At 32.0% G+C, this 16,658-nt stretch overlaps 9 protein-coding genes and 2 pseudogenes across 11 annotated transcripts, besides 5 other annotated features; 3 read left to right on the top strand and 8 right to left on the bottom strand.

Annotated features, from left to right (window-relative positions):
• Positions 1 to 283: 283 nt before the first annotated feature.
• Positions 284 to 320: a mobile genetic element.
• Positions 284 to 320: a terminal%2Cinverted (terminal inverted repeat of Banshee-A3 transposon ID:TVAGG3_0302380).
• A 419-nt stretch (positions 321 to 739) lies between these two features.
• Positions 740 to 1,780: a mobile genetic element.
• A 2,151-nt stretch (positions 1,781 to 3,931) lies between these two features.
• Positions 3,932 to 4,621: a terminal%2Cinverted (terminal inverted repeat of Maverick-1C transposon ID:TVAGG3_0302200).
• Positions 3,932 to 16,658: part of a mobile genetic element that runs on past the window's edge.
• On the bottom strand, positions 4,622 to 4,858 carry TVAGG3_0302360 (uncharacterized protein; the record flags this gene model as incomplete). Its single annotated transcript, XM_051229586.1, has 1 exon — positions 4,622 to 4,858. The coding sequence occupies one exon, from the start codon at positions 4,856 to 4,858 to the stop codon at positions 4,622 to 4,624; it is 237 nt and encodes a 78-aa protein (XP_051099316.1).
• On the bottom strand, positions 4,907 to 5,347 carry TVAGG3_0302350 (repellent protein 1 family; the record flags this gene model as incomplete). Its single annotated transcript, XM_051229585.1, has 1 exon — positions 4,907 to 5,347. The coding sequence occupies one exon, from the start codon at positions 5,345 to 5,347 to the stop codon at positions 4,907 to 4,909; it is 441 nt and encodes a 146-aa protein (XP_051099315.1).
• On the bottom strand, positions 5,748 to 6,950 carry TVAGG3_0302340 (uncharacterized protein; the record flags this gene model as incomplete). Its single annotated transcript, XM_051229584.1, has 1 exon — positions 5,748 to 6,950. A coding segment is annotated over one exon (1,203 nt), but the record flags the coding sequence as incomplete, so codon positions are not given.
• TVAGG3_0302330 (uncharacterized protein) lies at positions 7,732 to 8,235 on the top strand (the record flags this gene model as incomplete). Its single annotated transcript, XM_051229583.1, has 1 exon — positions 7,732 to 8,235. The coding sequence occupies one exon, from the start codon at positions 7,732 to 7,734 to the stop codon at positions 8,233 to 8,235; it is 504 nt and encodes a 167-aa protein (XP_051099313.1).
• Positions 8,648 to 9,208, bottom strand: TVAGG3_0302320 (organellar and viral DNA polymerase type B; the record flags this gene model as incomplete). The annotated part of the gene is made up of 1 exon (XM_051229582.1): positions 8,648 to 9,208. One exon carries the CDS (start codon positions 9,206 to 9,208, stop codon positions 8,648 to 8,650), a length of 561 nt encoding a protein of 186 aa, XP_051099312.1.
• Positions 10,735 to 11,683, bottom strand: TVAGG3_0302310 (organellar and viral DNA polymerase type B; the record flags this gene model as incomplete). The annotated part of the gene is made up of 1 exon (XM_051229581.1): positions 10,735 to 11,683. A coding segment is annotated over one exon (949 nt), but the record flags the coding sequence as incomplete, so codon positions are not given.
• On the bottom strand, positions 12,163 to 12,491 carry TVAGG3_0302300 (organellar and viral DNA polymerase type B; the record flags this gene model as incomplete). The annotated part of the gene is made up of 1 exon (XM_051229580.1): positions 12,163 to 12,491. A coding segment is annotated over one exon (329 nt), but the record flags the coding sequence as incomplete, so codon positions are not given.
• TVAGG3_0302290 lies at positions 12,974 to 13,446 on the top strand (annotated as a pseudogene). Its single transcript has one exon. A coding segment is annotated over exon 1 (473 nt).
• Positions 13,549 to 14,377, bottom strand: TVAGG3_0302280 (annotated as a pseudogene). The gene has a single exon. A coding segment is annotated over exon 1 (829 nt).
• Positions 14,484 to 14,858, top strand: TVAGG3_0302270 (uncharacterized protein; the record flags this gene model as incomplete). Its single annotated transcript, XM_051229579.1, has 1 exon — positions 14,484 to 14,858. One exon carries the CDS (start codon positions 14,484 to 14,486, stop codon positions 14,856 to 14,858), a length of 375 nt encoding a protein of 124 aa, XP_051099309.1.
• On the bottom strand, positions 15,537 to 16,094 carry TVAGG3_0302260 (organellar and viral DNA polymerase type B; the record flags this gene model as incomplete). The annotated part of the gene is made up of 1 exon (XM_051229578.1): positions 15,537 to 16,094. One exon carries the CDS (start codon positions 16,092 to 16,094, stop codon positions 15,537 to 15,539), a length of 558 nt encoding a protein of 185 aa, XP_051099308.1.

Genomic DNA, 16,658 nt, shown 5'->3' with positions numbered 1-16,658 from the left:
TGATAGATAAGCATTATATTCCCACTCATTATATTCGTAAATTTTGAGGTTTATCCTTCGCTTTTAAGATCATTGAATTTGATTTTTATATAAAATAGTTATATATTAGAAAATAATATGAGTTTATGTGATATTATTTTTCAGAAGATTTCATTCTATATGCCTATGAAAAGTACTCTCAAAACTAACTTTTTCCTAATTATAATTAAATCTAGAATTTTGTATTATGCTTAGTATTATTTCATTTTTCTCATTCAATTTAGAATTTACAAATGTCAAAAAATTGAGAGCTGTCACTTTTGATGAATTTCTGTTTATTACAATATTATTATTCATCTAATTGGTTGTTCCCGACCAGGGATTTTTAAAAATGAATTATTTCTCAAAAGCTTATCGTCTTTTATTCGTTGGGAAGGTTTCGTTCGCACAAATGATTGTTAAAAGATTTAACAGTTATCAATCAGAAATAATTTCTAAGTCTCATCACACTTTTCAATGCTCGATTTTTAAAAACTGTTTAAAAATGGAGCTTATATTGAACTAGTGTAGAGACTAAAAATTACCACAGACTATTTCAGAGGATTGAGTTGCCACTCAATCCTCTGAAAAGTCTGAGGTAATTTGCAAAATTCAAAAAAGCATCATTCAAAAAATAACCAATCCTGAGGATTATTTACGCAAGTATTTTTACTACTTTTGATTGTTAGTTATGATATTATTGTTTTGGGTGAAAAATTAAGGGTGCACCCGTATGTACGTTTATTTGAGAGGAGGAGGATTACCCTCTCAATTTTGAGGGATTCGTTAGTTTATTTTCTCGATGAATATGCAATAAAATTTGATTTTTACCTTATCAATATACTTCATATAATATACACATGTTCATGTAAAAACTTTTTCCCAAAATCCTCAGGAATTAAGGGATTTTTGAATTTTAAGAATTTTTTTCGAATTTTTTCGAAAAAAAAATATTTTCAGAACAGCCTTAACGGCTAAGATTTAGAAACAATGTTAAGTATCAAAAAGAAAGGAGGTCTGATATAGACAACATATATCGTTGAAGGTTGAAAAAATCTCTAATATTTGAGCCCAAAATTTCAAATTTTAATTTTTTGAAAAAAGAGGCCACCCGTATGTACGTTTATTTGAGAGGAGGAGGATTATATTTTTGAAAGGGTGAAACATTATGAATATGTTAATTATATAATAATATGTATTATTATAAAAAAGAAAAAATAAAGCACGTTAAAATTTTTCTTTCTTGATTTTTTACAAAATCTACTTAGAATTATGCAAAATATGACTAAATAATTATAAATTTCAAGTTAAATTTTAATTTTGATAAATAATTTAAATTTCAAAATATCAAGTTCAGTTCGACTATGTATGTAGTAATTCCTCAATAAAGTGCCAAAACCCTATTAAAATATATGAACATTTTCAACATTTTAATGTTTTTATTTAAAAATTTGATGGAATATGAGCTTCAAACAATTATTATGTAAATAAAAATAATTAAATATATGTATTTATTCGTATTACAACCGTAGTAAGTCGATTCTTCCTTTCTTCTACTGAGTTTTGAATTTGATTTCGAATTGTAAAGAGATTCAAAGGGAAAATACTAGCGGATAAAAACTACCTCCATGAAAGGGTCATAATGGAGTCAAGTTGTATTTTTTGATATTTTTTGCTTTTCGAGCCTAAATAGGTAGCCAAGATAATGCCTAAAAATAAGGTTCTAAATTCTGAAGTTTACATGATCCTCTCGTGTGCACCCTTAATGTATTCAAATCACATTGAATAGTTAAGGATTTTAATTAAAAGAATCCTTATAAAGTAAGATCTTTAAAATTATCGATCGCATAAATTCAATTCTTTAGTGGCTAATTATAAACTGAAAACAATTAAATAAACCAGTGTATAAGTCTATTAAATGAAAAATTTTAGAAGGTTGGCATTGAAAAAAATTCTATGTAACAAAAATTACATTTCGTCACACCTTTTTGTCTAATTATAGTTTCCATTTCCTATGTCTGTGGACTTCTCAGCTAGCACAATGGTACTAAAATTTCTCTTTTCAAGCAATTTTCTCCAATAAATTGAAAATCATAGTACTCGAACTCTTAATCCTACCTTATCAATCGCCTAGAACTAAAACTAAAACAAATGTTTCACTATTAATACTGACATTAAAGGAATTACGCCCTGGTTTAAATTTTGTGTCAGGAATTCCATTTGATTTAATTGCTAAGTGGAATGTTTTTTTAGATATTGATGGTATAATGCGTCCATCAGTGAGTTGGACATTGCTAAGTATTGTTTTGAGTTTTTGACCTTGATTAATTTGTTCAATTGCAGATTGAATCCAATTTATATCAATTAGATCGTAGATCTTTCGACTCATCTGAAATTTTATAACTTTTGAAAGAAACCGTAAAAATTGTGAAACATGCTTTTTAATAAAAAACAATTTTGATGAAAACCATAAATTAATTTAAAATTGAAATAAATTTTTGAAATCTATGATATTGAATAAAAAAATTTATAGTGTAGATATTGATATAGATATAGATGTTAATTTTAATATGATATTTGATAAAATTTTTTTTATCAAAACATACTGATAATAGGTTGACATGTAATATGATATTTTGCCTTGTAAATATATTTGGTCGGCAAAATAACCTAATTACTCTTATTTTGAGTTCACTTCCACCATTTCGTCTTATGATATTAAAACTGATATCACTCTCTTATCACAAAAAATTCCTTATTCAATTATCCTATTCGTAACAATGTTTCATTATGGGAAATTTAAATGAAAATATCATCCTCTCTTACCTATTCACGCTTAATTTTTTTATATCAGTTTAACATTTTTAAAATTCAATTCAAAAATTCAGAATTTTTCCACAAAGCTAAATTTAACCTCTTATTTTTAATATCTATATTTGGTTAATATAATATCAGTATTAACTTTACTATAATTTTTTCCCATTCAATTTTAAAACGGTTGTAATTTTTGACAAAATTGAGATTTTCGCATTCTGAAATAGCACGTATAATACTCATATCATAAAAATTATTTTCAACTTATTTTAACCCCAAAATCTTCATGTTTTTTACATTTCGCTATTAAGCTTTATTATCTTATTTTGCATATCATAAAGCCGATGTCCACCTCTGATCCTGGTTATTCACCATATTTTGCCCTGAATTTGAAATTTGCATTATTGTTATTTGATTTAAGTGTTTTCGAAACTTCGGCAGTAAAAATGTCATACCATATCAAATCTTTTAAAAAGGATATATTTGAATAATATCTAAGCGTTAAAATGTGATTTATTAATTTGTCAATATTGATTTGTTTTCCCTCATTTCTTAAAAATTAGATTTCTAATAAGAAGCTGAATCGTTTAAGCCACTGACTTTTCAATTTTCGATTTTTAAATTATTTATTTATTTTTTTCAATTTTTTATATATATAGCATAGTTATATCATAAAAACACTATTTTTAATGTTAGTTTTTATTTTTAACTTTAATGAGATAAATCAAATTTGAATATCTTATATTCTTATAAAAACTACATAGGATTAATCTCTAGCAGGAGACCCATCTATATCTATAACTATATTGTCTATTTCTCATTTCTTGTATCTCAAAATGAATAATAAGTTTCACCATATAAAAAAATTTTTGCAAGGCATGAACTTAAGGGTATATGAATTTATTTATTTGTTTGTTCTTTTTATCTTTGATAAAAAATAATTTTATTTGATTTTCATTTCTTTCTTTTTTTAGAAGAGATCATTTGAGATTTAAGCTTGACATATATATTAGAAATACAAAGTTGTTATGATAGACAATCATTCTACAATCTATCATATGGAATTTAAGCTGGATAAGCATTAAACCAAGCATATTGAAGTTAGTATGGTTATGTTGGGTACGACGGCACTGCGTTTCTCCTTACCCAATACTTGTGAATTTGACACTTTACAAAACCGTTAACGTAAATTTTACAACACAAACACAAACACCAACTTAACCTTAAATATTTATAAAGCCGCCAACCACTTCACCTCACCAACATTTTCGCTAACGACTTCACTAATGTAAAAATAAACGTTCTCACTATCGTTCACACAACGACTTCACTAATGTTCTCATAAATTTTCCTCAATATCTTCATCATCAGTGTTAACCCTATTGTAGTCATACTTGAAGCCATAAACTTTCTCTAACTTCTTAACGTACAATTTACATAACTTACCTTCGTCATCGTATGGTTTAATGATATAACTATTTCTATCTTTATAAACAGTCAATGAAAAGTCAACTGGTCTCGGATGTATTTGAAAGAACATGTTATGCTCAGGAAGGAAGAATAAATGTTTAAATGTATGTTTGTTATACTGTGGAATTCGAATGAGTTGCTTTTGTTCTGTCATTTACATCCAAATAAAAATTTTCAGTAAAATAAAAAATAAACTTAAAAATTAATAATATCACCACTCCCACACGTATGAAAACATAGCACAAAAATAAATTTAGGTGAAGTGGTGAGATCTCACCTCTTTTTTCACCTGTTTTTTCACCCACTTGAATTCATTGCTTTATAACTCTCTTCCTTTCTCCAACTCTTCTAACTTCTTCTTAAGTTCAGCAATGTTGTCCTCATGAAGTTTAATCTTCCTTAATATACCTTCTCTATCTAATGGTTGCTTTATCTTTCTAAACTGAACTCTACCATCCTTCATAGTATGAATGTAAAAACCTTCTGGAATAGTTCCTGATTTAATGTATTCTACCAAAAACTTTTGTTTCATTGCTTCAGTGACTTTAGTCGTCATTTCAATCAAATAAAAATTTTAATATTAAATAAAAATAACGTTATTTTTTCAGTAAGGAAACGCAGGAGTTTTACGATTTATTTGAGGCGTGGGTTCTGGTTTAAATGTTGGAGTCGGTTTAGGAGTTGACTTTTGAACAGGAGTTTGTACTTTCATAGGTTCAGGAGTCATTGAAGGTGTTGTTTGTGATGGTGTTGGAGTTTGTTTAACTTCAGCTACTTCAGTATTATTTATAACATTTGCTTTATTTCTTTTCAACATCATAACTGCTCCTGCTGTAGCTAGCAAACCTAGTGGGAGACCATATCTTATATAAGGACTTGACCAAATGCTATTTTTGACAGGAGCTGGTGGAACACCTAACCTTGGTGAAACTGCTCTTTGCCATTGTGCAGCTCGTAAGAAATATTCAATAGGTGCTCCATAATCGTTTGGTAAAGTTTGTTTCATAGATGGTGAAGGTTCGCGAGAGCTTGATGAAGAACTCATTTATAAGCTTTAAAAATAAACGTTCATCCTTTATTCCTCACTGTCGTCCGTGCTAAGTTATAGTCATCTAATCTTATTATGGGATGCCATTAGCACGCACCTGAATGGCAAAGCAACAATCCCTCATAAATCCAATAAGTGGCTTTGGTACGTTTTCAGTTGCTAGTTCAATAGGTCCTTTAACAGACAATTTGTATGTTATTGGAGCAGTAGATGTTTGACCTTGTTGGAAGCAAAAGTCCACTTCTGTTGGAAAACCACATAAGAAATGTGTGTTGTCATAGCTATCCCATTTATGTTCCACACTACCATCATCCACCAATGACCTCATAACATCTTCATTAAATCCTATCATATCATTGTTTGTATTGCAAGCGTTCGCAACCATTTCATAAAATACAGGTCCATATGATTTTTCAGGTTCTGCAGGCATATTTCCATAAGCTCCCATGGAAAGCTGAAGATATTTAAACTTAGGGTTCTCAAAATTAACATAATAGTTGTCTTTCTTTCTAAATAGTGCCCAAATACTTTTAACATTAATAGGCGTATAAGCTGCTGTAAATGTTGCACTTGAACTATCTGTATTCTTTGAGAATGAACCGTCCATAGGAATCCAATCCATAACTTTAACAGGAAAACATAAAGCCTCGTTTGTATAATGTTCTACAAGTTCTGTATAAATGTTAGGGTCTAAAGAGAATGACTTTGGATGAATGAAACATTCATTAAAATCCATCTTTGTTCGAAATAGTTGCTGGGTTACAGTTGTAATAGTAACTGTTCCACTAGCTTCTACTGCCTTCGTTATCATAGTGAATGGTTCATTCCATGGAACAAATTTATTTGTCGGTGGATTTGAATCTGAAGCAAATGCAACTTTAAGAGTTGGATTGAAAGCAATGATATCATTTACAGATATAGATGTGCATTGTAAGGCGTCGCTACTGAACTTTACTTTAAGCTGAATGTTTCCTGCAAAAGCTGGAATAAATCGAATAGCTTCTAATGGAAGGAATCTTCTAACAGGAATTCTTAAACGAAGCTTAAAATCAAATGATTTTCCTGCTGTAATTGGACCACTAACAATTTGTCCTGTTCTGCATGTTCCCGAATGACTCCATACATCTTCATGTCGAGTCTTTGAGAAAACATCTACTTTCTTTATTTGTTCGGTAGTTTGTGAGTTTGAAGTTATATATGCTTCTTCTCTTGCGTTGTCTTGAGAATATACGATACGACCATTTGCAAGGATTTGATATCCAGCAACTGCATAGAAAGCGTCATCGAAACCAATCCAAAATCCTGGTGGGTTTGTTTTATTGGAACCTGAACCAATTTCTTTATCTACAATAAATTGACCTTCCATTTTATACGTAATGAATGTATTGTAAAGGTCCAACATATTTTCACCAGGAGGTGAGAGATTGAATGTTACCCATGTGTTATCTTTAGCAGTTCCAGGTTGTGATGGAATCTTTGCGTCAGAATATTTTCTATTAGTGTCACCAATTTGAACTGCATTGTCTATGATATCGAAATATGAGCGAATCTGATGAATATGCTCTGCTGGAGTAAATTCGTTTAGCTGTTCGTTCTGCATGTATTTACTTCAGATAAAAATATCTATTTACTTCATTATTCTCACTCTTCTTCTTGGCATTCGTGGTGGAAGTTGTTTCTTGACATTTTCAATGAACTGTACATTCTCTTTTGTCTCAACTTCTTTCACTGGCGGGTCAGGGTTCTTTGACTCGGTTTGTTTTTCAATGAAATTCACGAACTTTGCAATAAGCTCTTGGTTCGTTATTGAAAGTACATCTGGCTTCTTTTCTTCTTGTTCTTTTTGCTCAGTTTGAACAGAAGGTTTTATATGGCTTCGTGGACTTCACCCTTGCCATGCACCTTAATGTTGTCGCTCTCTGCATTCGCTAATGGAACCTTTCTTTTTCTTACGTATATTTTACCATCTTTACTCTGACTTACGTAATAGAAAGGATGTTGTATTCCTCTTGCGTCATTTAATATAATAGACTCTCGCTCTGATTTTGACAAGCTCATTTTACATCGGTTAAAGTTTTAATTTGTTTTTTATCTGCAGTCAAATGACTCAGACAAGCCCTACGGACAAGACCCAAGGTCATAGATGTTGAAGCATTGAAGAAAGAAATTCGTGAGCAAATTTTATCCGAACTGAAGGAACAAAAACAAGAACAAAAGCCAGAGAGACCAAAGAGAAAACTTAGTGAAAAACAACTTGCTGCATTAGCTGCTGGAAGAAAAGAACCCACGTTTGCTGGAAAAAAGCTAGAGAAGAAGCTGAAGCAAAAGCTAAAGAAGCTGAAGCAAAGAAAGAGTAAATGGTTTATTTTTATCCGAACTAAATGTATAGACAAATACCTTTATCTGTTGCGTTCAGTAGTGAAAACCCTGACGTCAAAATAAAGGGGAACAGAGTAACGTTTAAGTTTCCAACAGACTGGATTGTGAACATAAATGAAGAGAAGTACATTGGCATAACATCTATGTATATAACACGTGCTTTCAGAAAGGTTGACTTTATACTTCAAGTCGAGATAGAAAATGACGAACAGTCTTTAAGCGCCCAAAACATTCACATATACAAATACTTTAAAGACGATACAACATTGTTGCAATGTATGATTTCATTTAATGAGATGTTCGAGAAAAAGTTCAACATTGAAGTACAAACTTTACAGCCTTTACGTGAGTTTCTTGCACAACTGAAAGAAGAAGGTAGTCAGCCACAACTTATAGACTTTCATTATGAATTTAATGAAAATGAAGATGGAACTCATGACTGTCAATTCATTGTATTCTCACCATTCAATGAAGTCGCTAAAGAGAAAAAAATCCATTACGTATAAGTTTCAAATCTCTGAACCAAGTGATGATTTTAAGAATGTTTTCAATTATGATGCAATGCTTCCGAGGAAAAATGAATTTTCAAAGATTGTAACACCTGGCATTTGGGATAGAAAGCAAGCTATATTATATTCAAACTTAAGTAAAGGAGTTGAAAATGAGTTCATTGGTCATACAAGAACTTCACCACTTCCTAACCCTAAATACTATAAATTAACTGGCTTCAATCGTGAGTTTTGGATAGACATGTTCTCCACTCATGACCATAAATGTCCAGTGTTCTTGCCTCCAGACCATAAGGACTGTCTCTACATTGAAGCACAACTCTTAAACTCTACCATCGCAGTATTGTAAAATCTACGCTAGCTTTATTTTTATCACGAATGACCTCATTGCTGACAAAAATAAATGACCTCAGAACTTCAACTTACGAATAAAGCTTGTTTTAGTCGTTATTGAAAAGTTGAACTTTTCAGCAAAGCAAGGTTGACATGACTTACATAAGTCGAATGCAATCTCTTGACCATCATGAAGTGCTTTGTAAAGTTTCATTAAACTGAACTCAGAGTCTTTGTCATATGTTCCAACAGGTATGTGAATGTTCTTATCTTCATTGTAATAGCATTGTATAGCTTCAGGAAACATTTCATTAGCGGTTAAAGCAATAACATCTTGCTTCACGCCTTTCATTCTGCAGTGAAATGCAACTTCATTTAAATCGTTAGTGAGTAAGTCTATGTAGGTCTTCTTTCCACAGAAAATACTTTTATAAGCTAAACTTTGTTTTCCAGGTGTTATTTCTGCAAAGTCGCTATGAAATTGACCAAGGTTCTTTCCTATAAGTTCGCGACCATATCTCTTCTTAAACTCTGCTGCAAGCTTTGGGATGTCTTCATTATATAAGTGCATACTGTCGGTATCCTGGTAAAAGATTTGAAGTCCCATGTCCTCTGCAGTACAGAATACTTCATTCATAATACGTTTTGACATAGACAGAATATTAACACCAAGTGGACAGAAGTTAAAGTGTCTGCAAATGCTTTTCGTTAGCTTGAAAATAGTTTTATCTGAACCATCCAAACCTTCGAACTTCACTATATGGTTGTAATTTCTTATAGCATATCTTATAGCATCTTTGTCATTTACTATGGTTATTTTTGACTCAATAGGAGATAGAATAGTTTTGCCATAAATGCTGTTCAGAATGAGTTTTATAATTTCTTGTAAGGGGTTTTCTTCTTTCTTATACTTTAACCTTAACTCAAACAACTTCTTTACTTCATCTCTTATTCTCATATCTCTGTTTCCATCGTAATAGTATCCTTGCAACACTTCACATTTGACACCTTGATATTTTATGAGGTCTTGTAATGTTATATGGTCAACATACATGAGACAGCAAGTGTTTGAACTTCTTGGAACGTTAAGTTCTGGATTTAGTTCAGGGTCGCAAACTATTAAATGAAAGTGTCTGGGTATACCAATCTCTGTTATCTTAATGAGAACAAAGAAGCCAGACATAAACTTTTCACCAATGGGTTCCTTTTGGTCATCATCGAATAAATGTCTCATGAGATACTCTGTGCTTAACATCTTCCTTCAATACTTTTGGAATACCTTCTAAAGTATAAAGTCTTGCTATAGCTGAAGGATATAATGAAACAGTGTCGAAGTCAGCAATGAGTTTCTTTTTGCTCTTTTGTTTCATGTTATCTGACAACATACATCTTCCACCTTGAATGCATCTCGAAATAAATTCTCTTGGTTTATTTGAGAGGTCATAAAGATTTCCATTCGGGAAGTATACTCTGTTCTCAAACAATTTGTTAGCAATAGAACAAATACTAACGTAGTCATAAACGTTTAAATCAAACTCTTTCAATAAGTCATTGCGGAACTTTACAAAACCTTCTCTTAAAATTCTTACATCTTGTTTGCAGTAAAACGTGCTATATTTTTCTAAGTCGAAGTGGTTTTCATCTATTCTGCAACCTTTGATGGAATCTATGTTCTTCATAAATGTATCTGCATCATGGATAAACTTACATGCTTCAGAAATGACACCAGTTCTGTTGTCATTTGCTAACAAAACACTGCTGTAGTAGTTATATGGAAATACTTCTTTCGGTCCTGTTTGTAAGTTAAACATAGCAGGAAATAGTTTAAGCTTCTTATTTATAACACTGTAAGAGTCTTTTATAATAATTGCCCGTCCTTTATATAACCAGTTATTTGCATTGTTCGTGAACCTTTAATGATGGGAGTTCCTTTCACTTCTGTCATGTGTCTTAAGATGAAGTTTATGTCATAACTGAGGTTATGGAAATATATTAAACTCTTGTCAGGAAGTCTTTCCAAAAATTCTGTTGCACAGTTTTGACCCCAAATGCTTTCACTAACTGAACCATCTTCACTGTCATAACAGATGTTAAAAGCTTTATGAAAGCCATCCGTACTACACTCAAAGTCAGCAAAGAAAACGTGCTCAGGTATGAATTTACATTTAGCTTTATTTACTTCTTTTGACTCTGCTTTCTTCTTCAGTTGTACACAATACTTTGGAGCATATGTCAAATCTTTAAATGGTGCAAGGTTCTGTTTATATAAGTCAGTAGTATATGTGAAAAGTTCTCCATAAGAAATAGGTTCGAAATATTTGCACTCCCACAATGTTTTCATAACATCCCATAACGGTGTTGTTCTATCATAACGAACTACATATTTATCTTCTCTCTTTGTATAAATCTTCATCTGTTTCTCAATGTTCATTCCACCACAAGCTTTGAGAATTTCTTTATAGTTTCGAATGAAGTATGTTGTCATTGGAAGTCTTTCATTTAGCATGTAGTGGTCTTCAACAAGAAGTAAGTCAATAGTTCTAACAGTTTCGCATTCTTTTGGTATATATCTCTTTATTTCATTATGTCTTGAGTCATTGAAATAACCAATGGTAACATTAAATGCTATACCTGTTGCGTCAGAAATTTCTTGTACTTTACTTTGAGGAAAGTCTCTAACACGAATGACTTCTCTCATGTGGTCAATAGTTTCTTCATTTACTCCAGCCTGAATGCAAGCATAAACGAAACAATTGTCCTCTGTCATAAGTGTTGCAGTTCTTTTGTTCAGTTCATTGAAGATTTGGTAGCGTTCAAGATTTATAGGTAATGTGCAAAGATACTTCCAGAACTGACCGCTTCTCTTCTTATAAAACTTCTTTTCACCATTATCTTTCCAAAAGCTTTCTATAAGTGCTGGGTTTCCTGTTTGCTTAAGAGCTTCCAAAATGGCTTTCTGGTCATTTGTCAGTGTGCTTTCATCTCTATATGGTCTCTTTTTTGGTTTGCCTTTCTTTACATCTGACATCGTTAAGCCTTCATATTCTGTTAAATCATACATCTTTATTTCAGTAAGATTCTTTATGTTTGTCAAGAAGAAGTCATAGTGCATTTCAACAATACCTGCAGCATTTGCTTCTATCTCTGATATAAAGTTCTCCTTCAAGAGCTGATGTAGTAATGTTCCAATATTATTGAGGTTTAACGTAGAACATTCATACTTTCCACCAAGTTTATAACATACCATCCATCTCTGTTGGAGTTTATTTTAATTTTCTCTAAGAGTCTCATGAAAACCTTACCGAAATGTTTGTGTAATAGTCTCTGTTTGGTTCATCTAAAGCTTCGATGTTAAAGTCAATGAGTCTATTGCCTGACTTCACATTTCTCTTCCTATTCTCTTCATCTTTCTTTAACCATCTCTCACCTTCTTTTGGTTTGTCGTCAATGGAACGAATGACATCGTTAGCTTTGCGAACTTGTTCTATAGCACTTTTAAACATCTCTCTTCTCTGTTGTTTCAGTGTGTCGTCTCTTCTTCTTGTTTCACCAACGTTTGCATTTGTTATGTCAAACATTTCTCTTCTTACTTCATGCGAAAGAGCTTTACGAGTATGACCAACGTTCGCATTTGTTATGTCAAACATTTCTCTTCTTACTTCATGAGGTACTGAACGTCTATGATATAAGTCAATAGCAATGTCATTTAAAGGAAATGCTCTTGCATGGACTTCGTCCTCGCCGCGTTGCGGCTTTATGAACTCATGAATTCTATCATAACTTATTGCACCATTATAGTCTTTAATGAAGTCAGCGAGTGCTTTTTTGTTTGTTGCGTAATGCTTTGCAACATCTATATTAGCTTCTGTAAGAAGTTGTTTTATTTCCGAGTGTTCTAACTTAGACAACTTCCGATACATCTTTAGTAGGAAATAAAAAAATATTTTTTGAAAAAATAAACTTAGAAAAATTATTTCTTTCTATATTTGCCATTCCGAACTTCGAAAAGATGTTTTATACCAGCATAGAATTTTTCTCTAGAGCTTGGTCTTATATTGTTTTCATGACAATATTTTCTATATTCTTCATATAAAGCCTTTTTTTCATACATTTATAAGGACAATCTAACCAGAATAGTGCATATCCATTTTCGTTATCTAGGTCTCTATATGTTTCTTCTGTTTGTAGAATTTCGCTTTCTTCTATTTGTAGAATTTCGCTTTCTCTATTTAGTTCTATGACTATATATTGTGGCTTAAAAAGATGTGGGCAAGAAGGGTCTGGCGCTATGTAAAAAGTTAATTTTTCTGTCATCTTTTCTATCGGATAAAAAATATTTTTTGAAAAATTAGATTACATTTTTTTAAGTTATTTTTCAAAATAATTTAATATTTTTATTTTAATGAAACACATGCAAGATTGCAAGTTCTTTTCATACAATGCTCTCGCTACTGCCATCAAGAATGAGTTCAATAATGCTTCAAATGTTAATGTTATCTTTAACAAGAAGTTTGTGAAAGAATCTAAGTTTGGTCAGTATGTCAGACCATTAGCTATGTCATTGACCGCAAACGTTATACTTCACAAGAGTTAGCAGTAGTTTTGAAACAAAAGGGTTTCTTCGTGAATGTCAAAGATACACACTATACTGTCATAAAGAACTCTAACGTTGACTTCTTCAGTATTGCTTTAAATCTTTCCGAACAGAAAGAATATAAGAAGGGTGAAATAAATGTGAAATATTATCCTTCATCTCTGAAGACAATAACGAACAAAGATGTTATACAAAAGTTCTTACCAAAGGTTGAAGAAGCTTCTATTGACATTGACGAAGGAAGTGAAATGGTTGAAGAAATTGACCCTGAAGCTATTTAACCAAAAATATTTTTGGTGAAGAGGTGAGATTTCACCTGTTTTTTCACCTCATTCTCTCTTCGTTAATGTTGTCGTGACTTCTTCGTTAATGTTGTCGTGACTTCATTCTTCCTCTTTGAAGTTGTCGAAATATTCTGTTATTTTTTCCTTCAGTAATGGTAAGTCTTCTTTGAAGGTAAGTATTGTGCAACCTTTGATGTCATAGTGTGTTTGAGGAAGAGTATTTTTGACAATTTCTTTTATTTGCTCATTCGGTGTCATTGAAATCGGTAAGTTTTCACGATAGAACCAGTTTCTGTCAGATTTGTAAATCTTAGCAAGGTCATAAAAGCTCTTGTTGTTTCTTCTGACTAAATGCAACATAACCATATCTTTATCTTCTTCTTTCTCCAACTCTTCAGTATATATCATATACTTATAACTCTTTTCCTTTCCTTTTGGTACTGAACGTGGTATTCTTTTCTGTATGCTTTTGTCTTTGGATTCAATGACTTCATCTTTTGCTTGAAGTTTCTTTTCCATCTCTCCACGTTCTGCTTTATATAGTTCATCTAACATCATGAAAATATAACAAGCATAACGAGGTAGAAGCCCACATTGCTACAGCATTTACTAAAAGTCTATGAACATAATAACCTTTCAAACCAGGTGCCAAATTCTTGCGATTTTCGTACGGAATCTCTTCCCTCGGTTTTCCGAGGGAAGCAATCATATGAGGAAATTCTTCTAAAAGTTCTTTTGCCTGTTGGTTTTCAAACCAATGATATGCTTGCTTTGTAGAACGAAGAGCGTTCATTATACTTTGCATTTGATACATATCATCTTTGACTGAACGAATGAGACGTAACTGTTTGTTATACTGTATGTATTCGTATTCTTCATTTATGGCTTCATGAACGATGGCAGTTGTTGTGTTCTCTAATGTTGACATATCTGTCTTTACATACAGGATAAAAAAATAAATAAATAAAAACTAACTTTATTTTTTTTGAGATAAACACTATTTCTTCACAACATTAAATTTTATCCTGTATGAAATGACTTTAAAAAGATTATTGACTGACTTCGAATACTATCTCATTGACGCACTGACAGACCCTCAAAACTGTGTTGAAAGTTCTTTAAGCTTTAAGATTGAAGGTACGACGCATTTTGTCTTCACTTACGTATTGAAAGAATATGACCGTTATCATAACGAAGTGAATCAAACACTAATAAAATTTGTAGATAAAAAATTGGTTAACAATGAATATTTTAAACGTGAAGACCCAAACACTGCTGGAGATGATGAAGAATACAGACAAGCTATTGAAAAAAATAACGCAAGATTAGATGTAATAGAAAAGAATTTTAATGAATGTCTTACAAACACGTATGAATATCTTATGCGGTGGGAAGCTAGATGGAAATAAATTTACGTCAAATATGCAATTTATAAAATCTTATGTCGACAGGCTACGTAGCACAGTGGTCTAAGGTGGTGTTATGGAGGGTCAGAGTCTGTGGTTCGAACCGCGACAGCGCCGTATTTTCTTATTTTCTTTGTTTGTCTTGTTTGTCGTGAATAAAAAGTGTCATAAAAGTGCTCTATCTTCCACGGGAATAAATAAAAAATTTACTTTATTTCTTCTTTATTTCTTTGTTCCCGTGGAAGAAGGGTTTTTGCCGTTTTTTTCTCAGCCGAAATCAACGATTTTTTCATTTTTGGAATCCTTAGCAAATGAGGAATCTTTTCTCTCGTGGAAGCTTTGACCAAAAATATAATTTAGGTGAAGAGGTGAGATTTCACCTCTTTTTTCACCTAATTTTTCACCCTCAGCCGCTAAGCGGCGAGACCCAAAGGGTCTTGACTTTGTCATAACTTCTTCGTAAATGAGTGTAAATGACCAAAAATATAATTTAGGTGAAGAGGTGAGATTTCACCTCTTTTTTCACCTAATTTTTCACCCTCAGCCGCTAAGCGGCGAGACCCAAAGGGTCTTGACTTTGTCATAACTTCTTCGTAAATGAGTGTAAATGACCAAAAATATAATTTAGGTGAAGAGGTGAGATTTCACCTCTTTTTTCACCTAATTTTTCACCTCTTTTTTTCACAAGCGTTTTACATGAATTGTACGATGTATATTTGAAATCCTAAACAGTTTTGTAGCTTCTATTTCTTCGCTGAGGATATCAAAAGTTTTAACAATGCCGAAAGTCTCTTTATATTTCTTCTTGACGTCAGATAGAAGGAAATCTTCTACTGTTGGATAGTTTTTGTTCAGAAATGCTAACATGTCCATTTTATCTTCTGCTGGCTTTTCTGCTTCTTTCTTTAAGTCTGCATAGTCGTTTCTCATTCTTTCTATCTCTTTGACGGAGTAGTTATATTTCCTTATTGCTGCTTTACATTTTGAACATTGTGGGTTCATTTTTGCATTATACATTGAAACCTTACCTGCTAAAACAACTAAGGCGTCAATTGCTCTCTTCATCTCAAACATAGCGGGTCTTATTTGTTCGTTCCATACTTTGCCTCTTCTATCTTTATCTCTTATCTGCCATACACATTCAGCAACTAACGAAACAAAGTTGTCGTAGGTCTTAAATTCTTCAGATTTATATATGTCAGAAATGTTTTTATATACCATATCGCAATCTTTGTCCATAACTTTATGGTTGCAATGAAAACCAAGGAATTCATAATTTACTTTACGTATGAACTTCTTTATTTCTACTGAGTCAGTTGCTTTGACTTCAATTTCGTCGAATTCAGGAATAGTTAGTTTTTGATGCTGAATTTCAGGCAATTTGGGTAAATGGTCAATAATGTCCTGCATTTCATAAAGATACTGTTCATTTGTTTCATCTTTCGCACTACAGTCTAAATTACTTGTTAAAAGTTCCTGCTTTATCTTCTGGATTTTTGTTTCGAAAGTAAATGAAGAAGGAATGAAGCTTTCCATCTCTACTAACATTGACGTAGGATTCATGACTAACGAGTTTGGTGCTGTTGTTGTGGACAGAGTCCCGCCGTTCGCGGCTTGAATTGTTGTTGTGCCGATTGTTGAAATCATATCTTTTATACAAAATAAAAAATAAATAAAAATAAAACTAACATTATTTTTGGTCTTTTGTGAAAATTCATGAAAATTCAAGAGGTGAAAAAACAGGTGAGAAAACAGGTGAAATCTCACCTCTTCACCTAAACATTATTTTTGGTCTTTTGTGAA

This window comes from Trichomonas vaginalis, chromosome V (genome assembly GCF_026262505.1).
Source record: "Trichomonas vaginalis G3 chromosome V, whole genome shotgun sequence".
Lineage (NCBI taxonomy): Eukaryota > Parabasalia > Trichomonadida > Trichomonadidae > Trichomonas > Trichomonas vaginalis.
The sequence above is the reverse complement of the archived record's forward strand: the minus strand, read 5'-3'. Positions and strand labels throughout refer to the sequence as shown.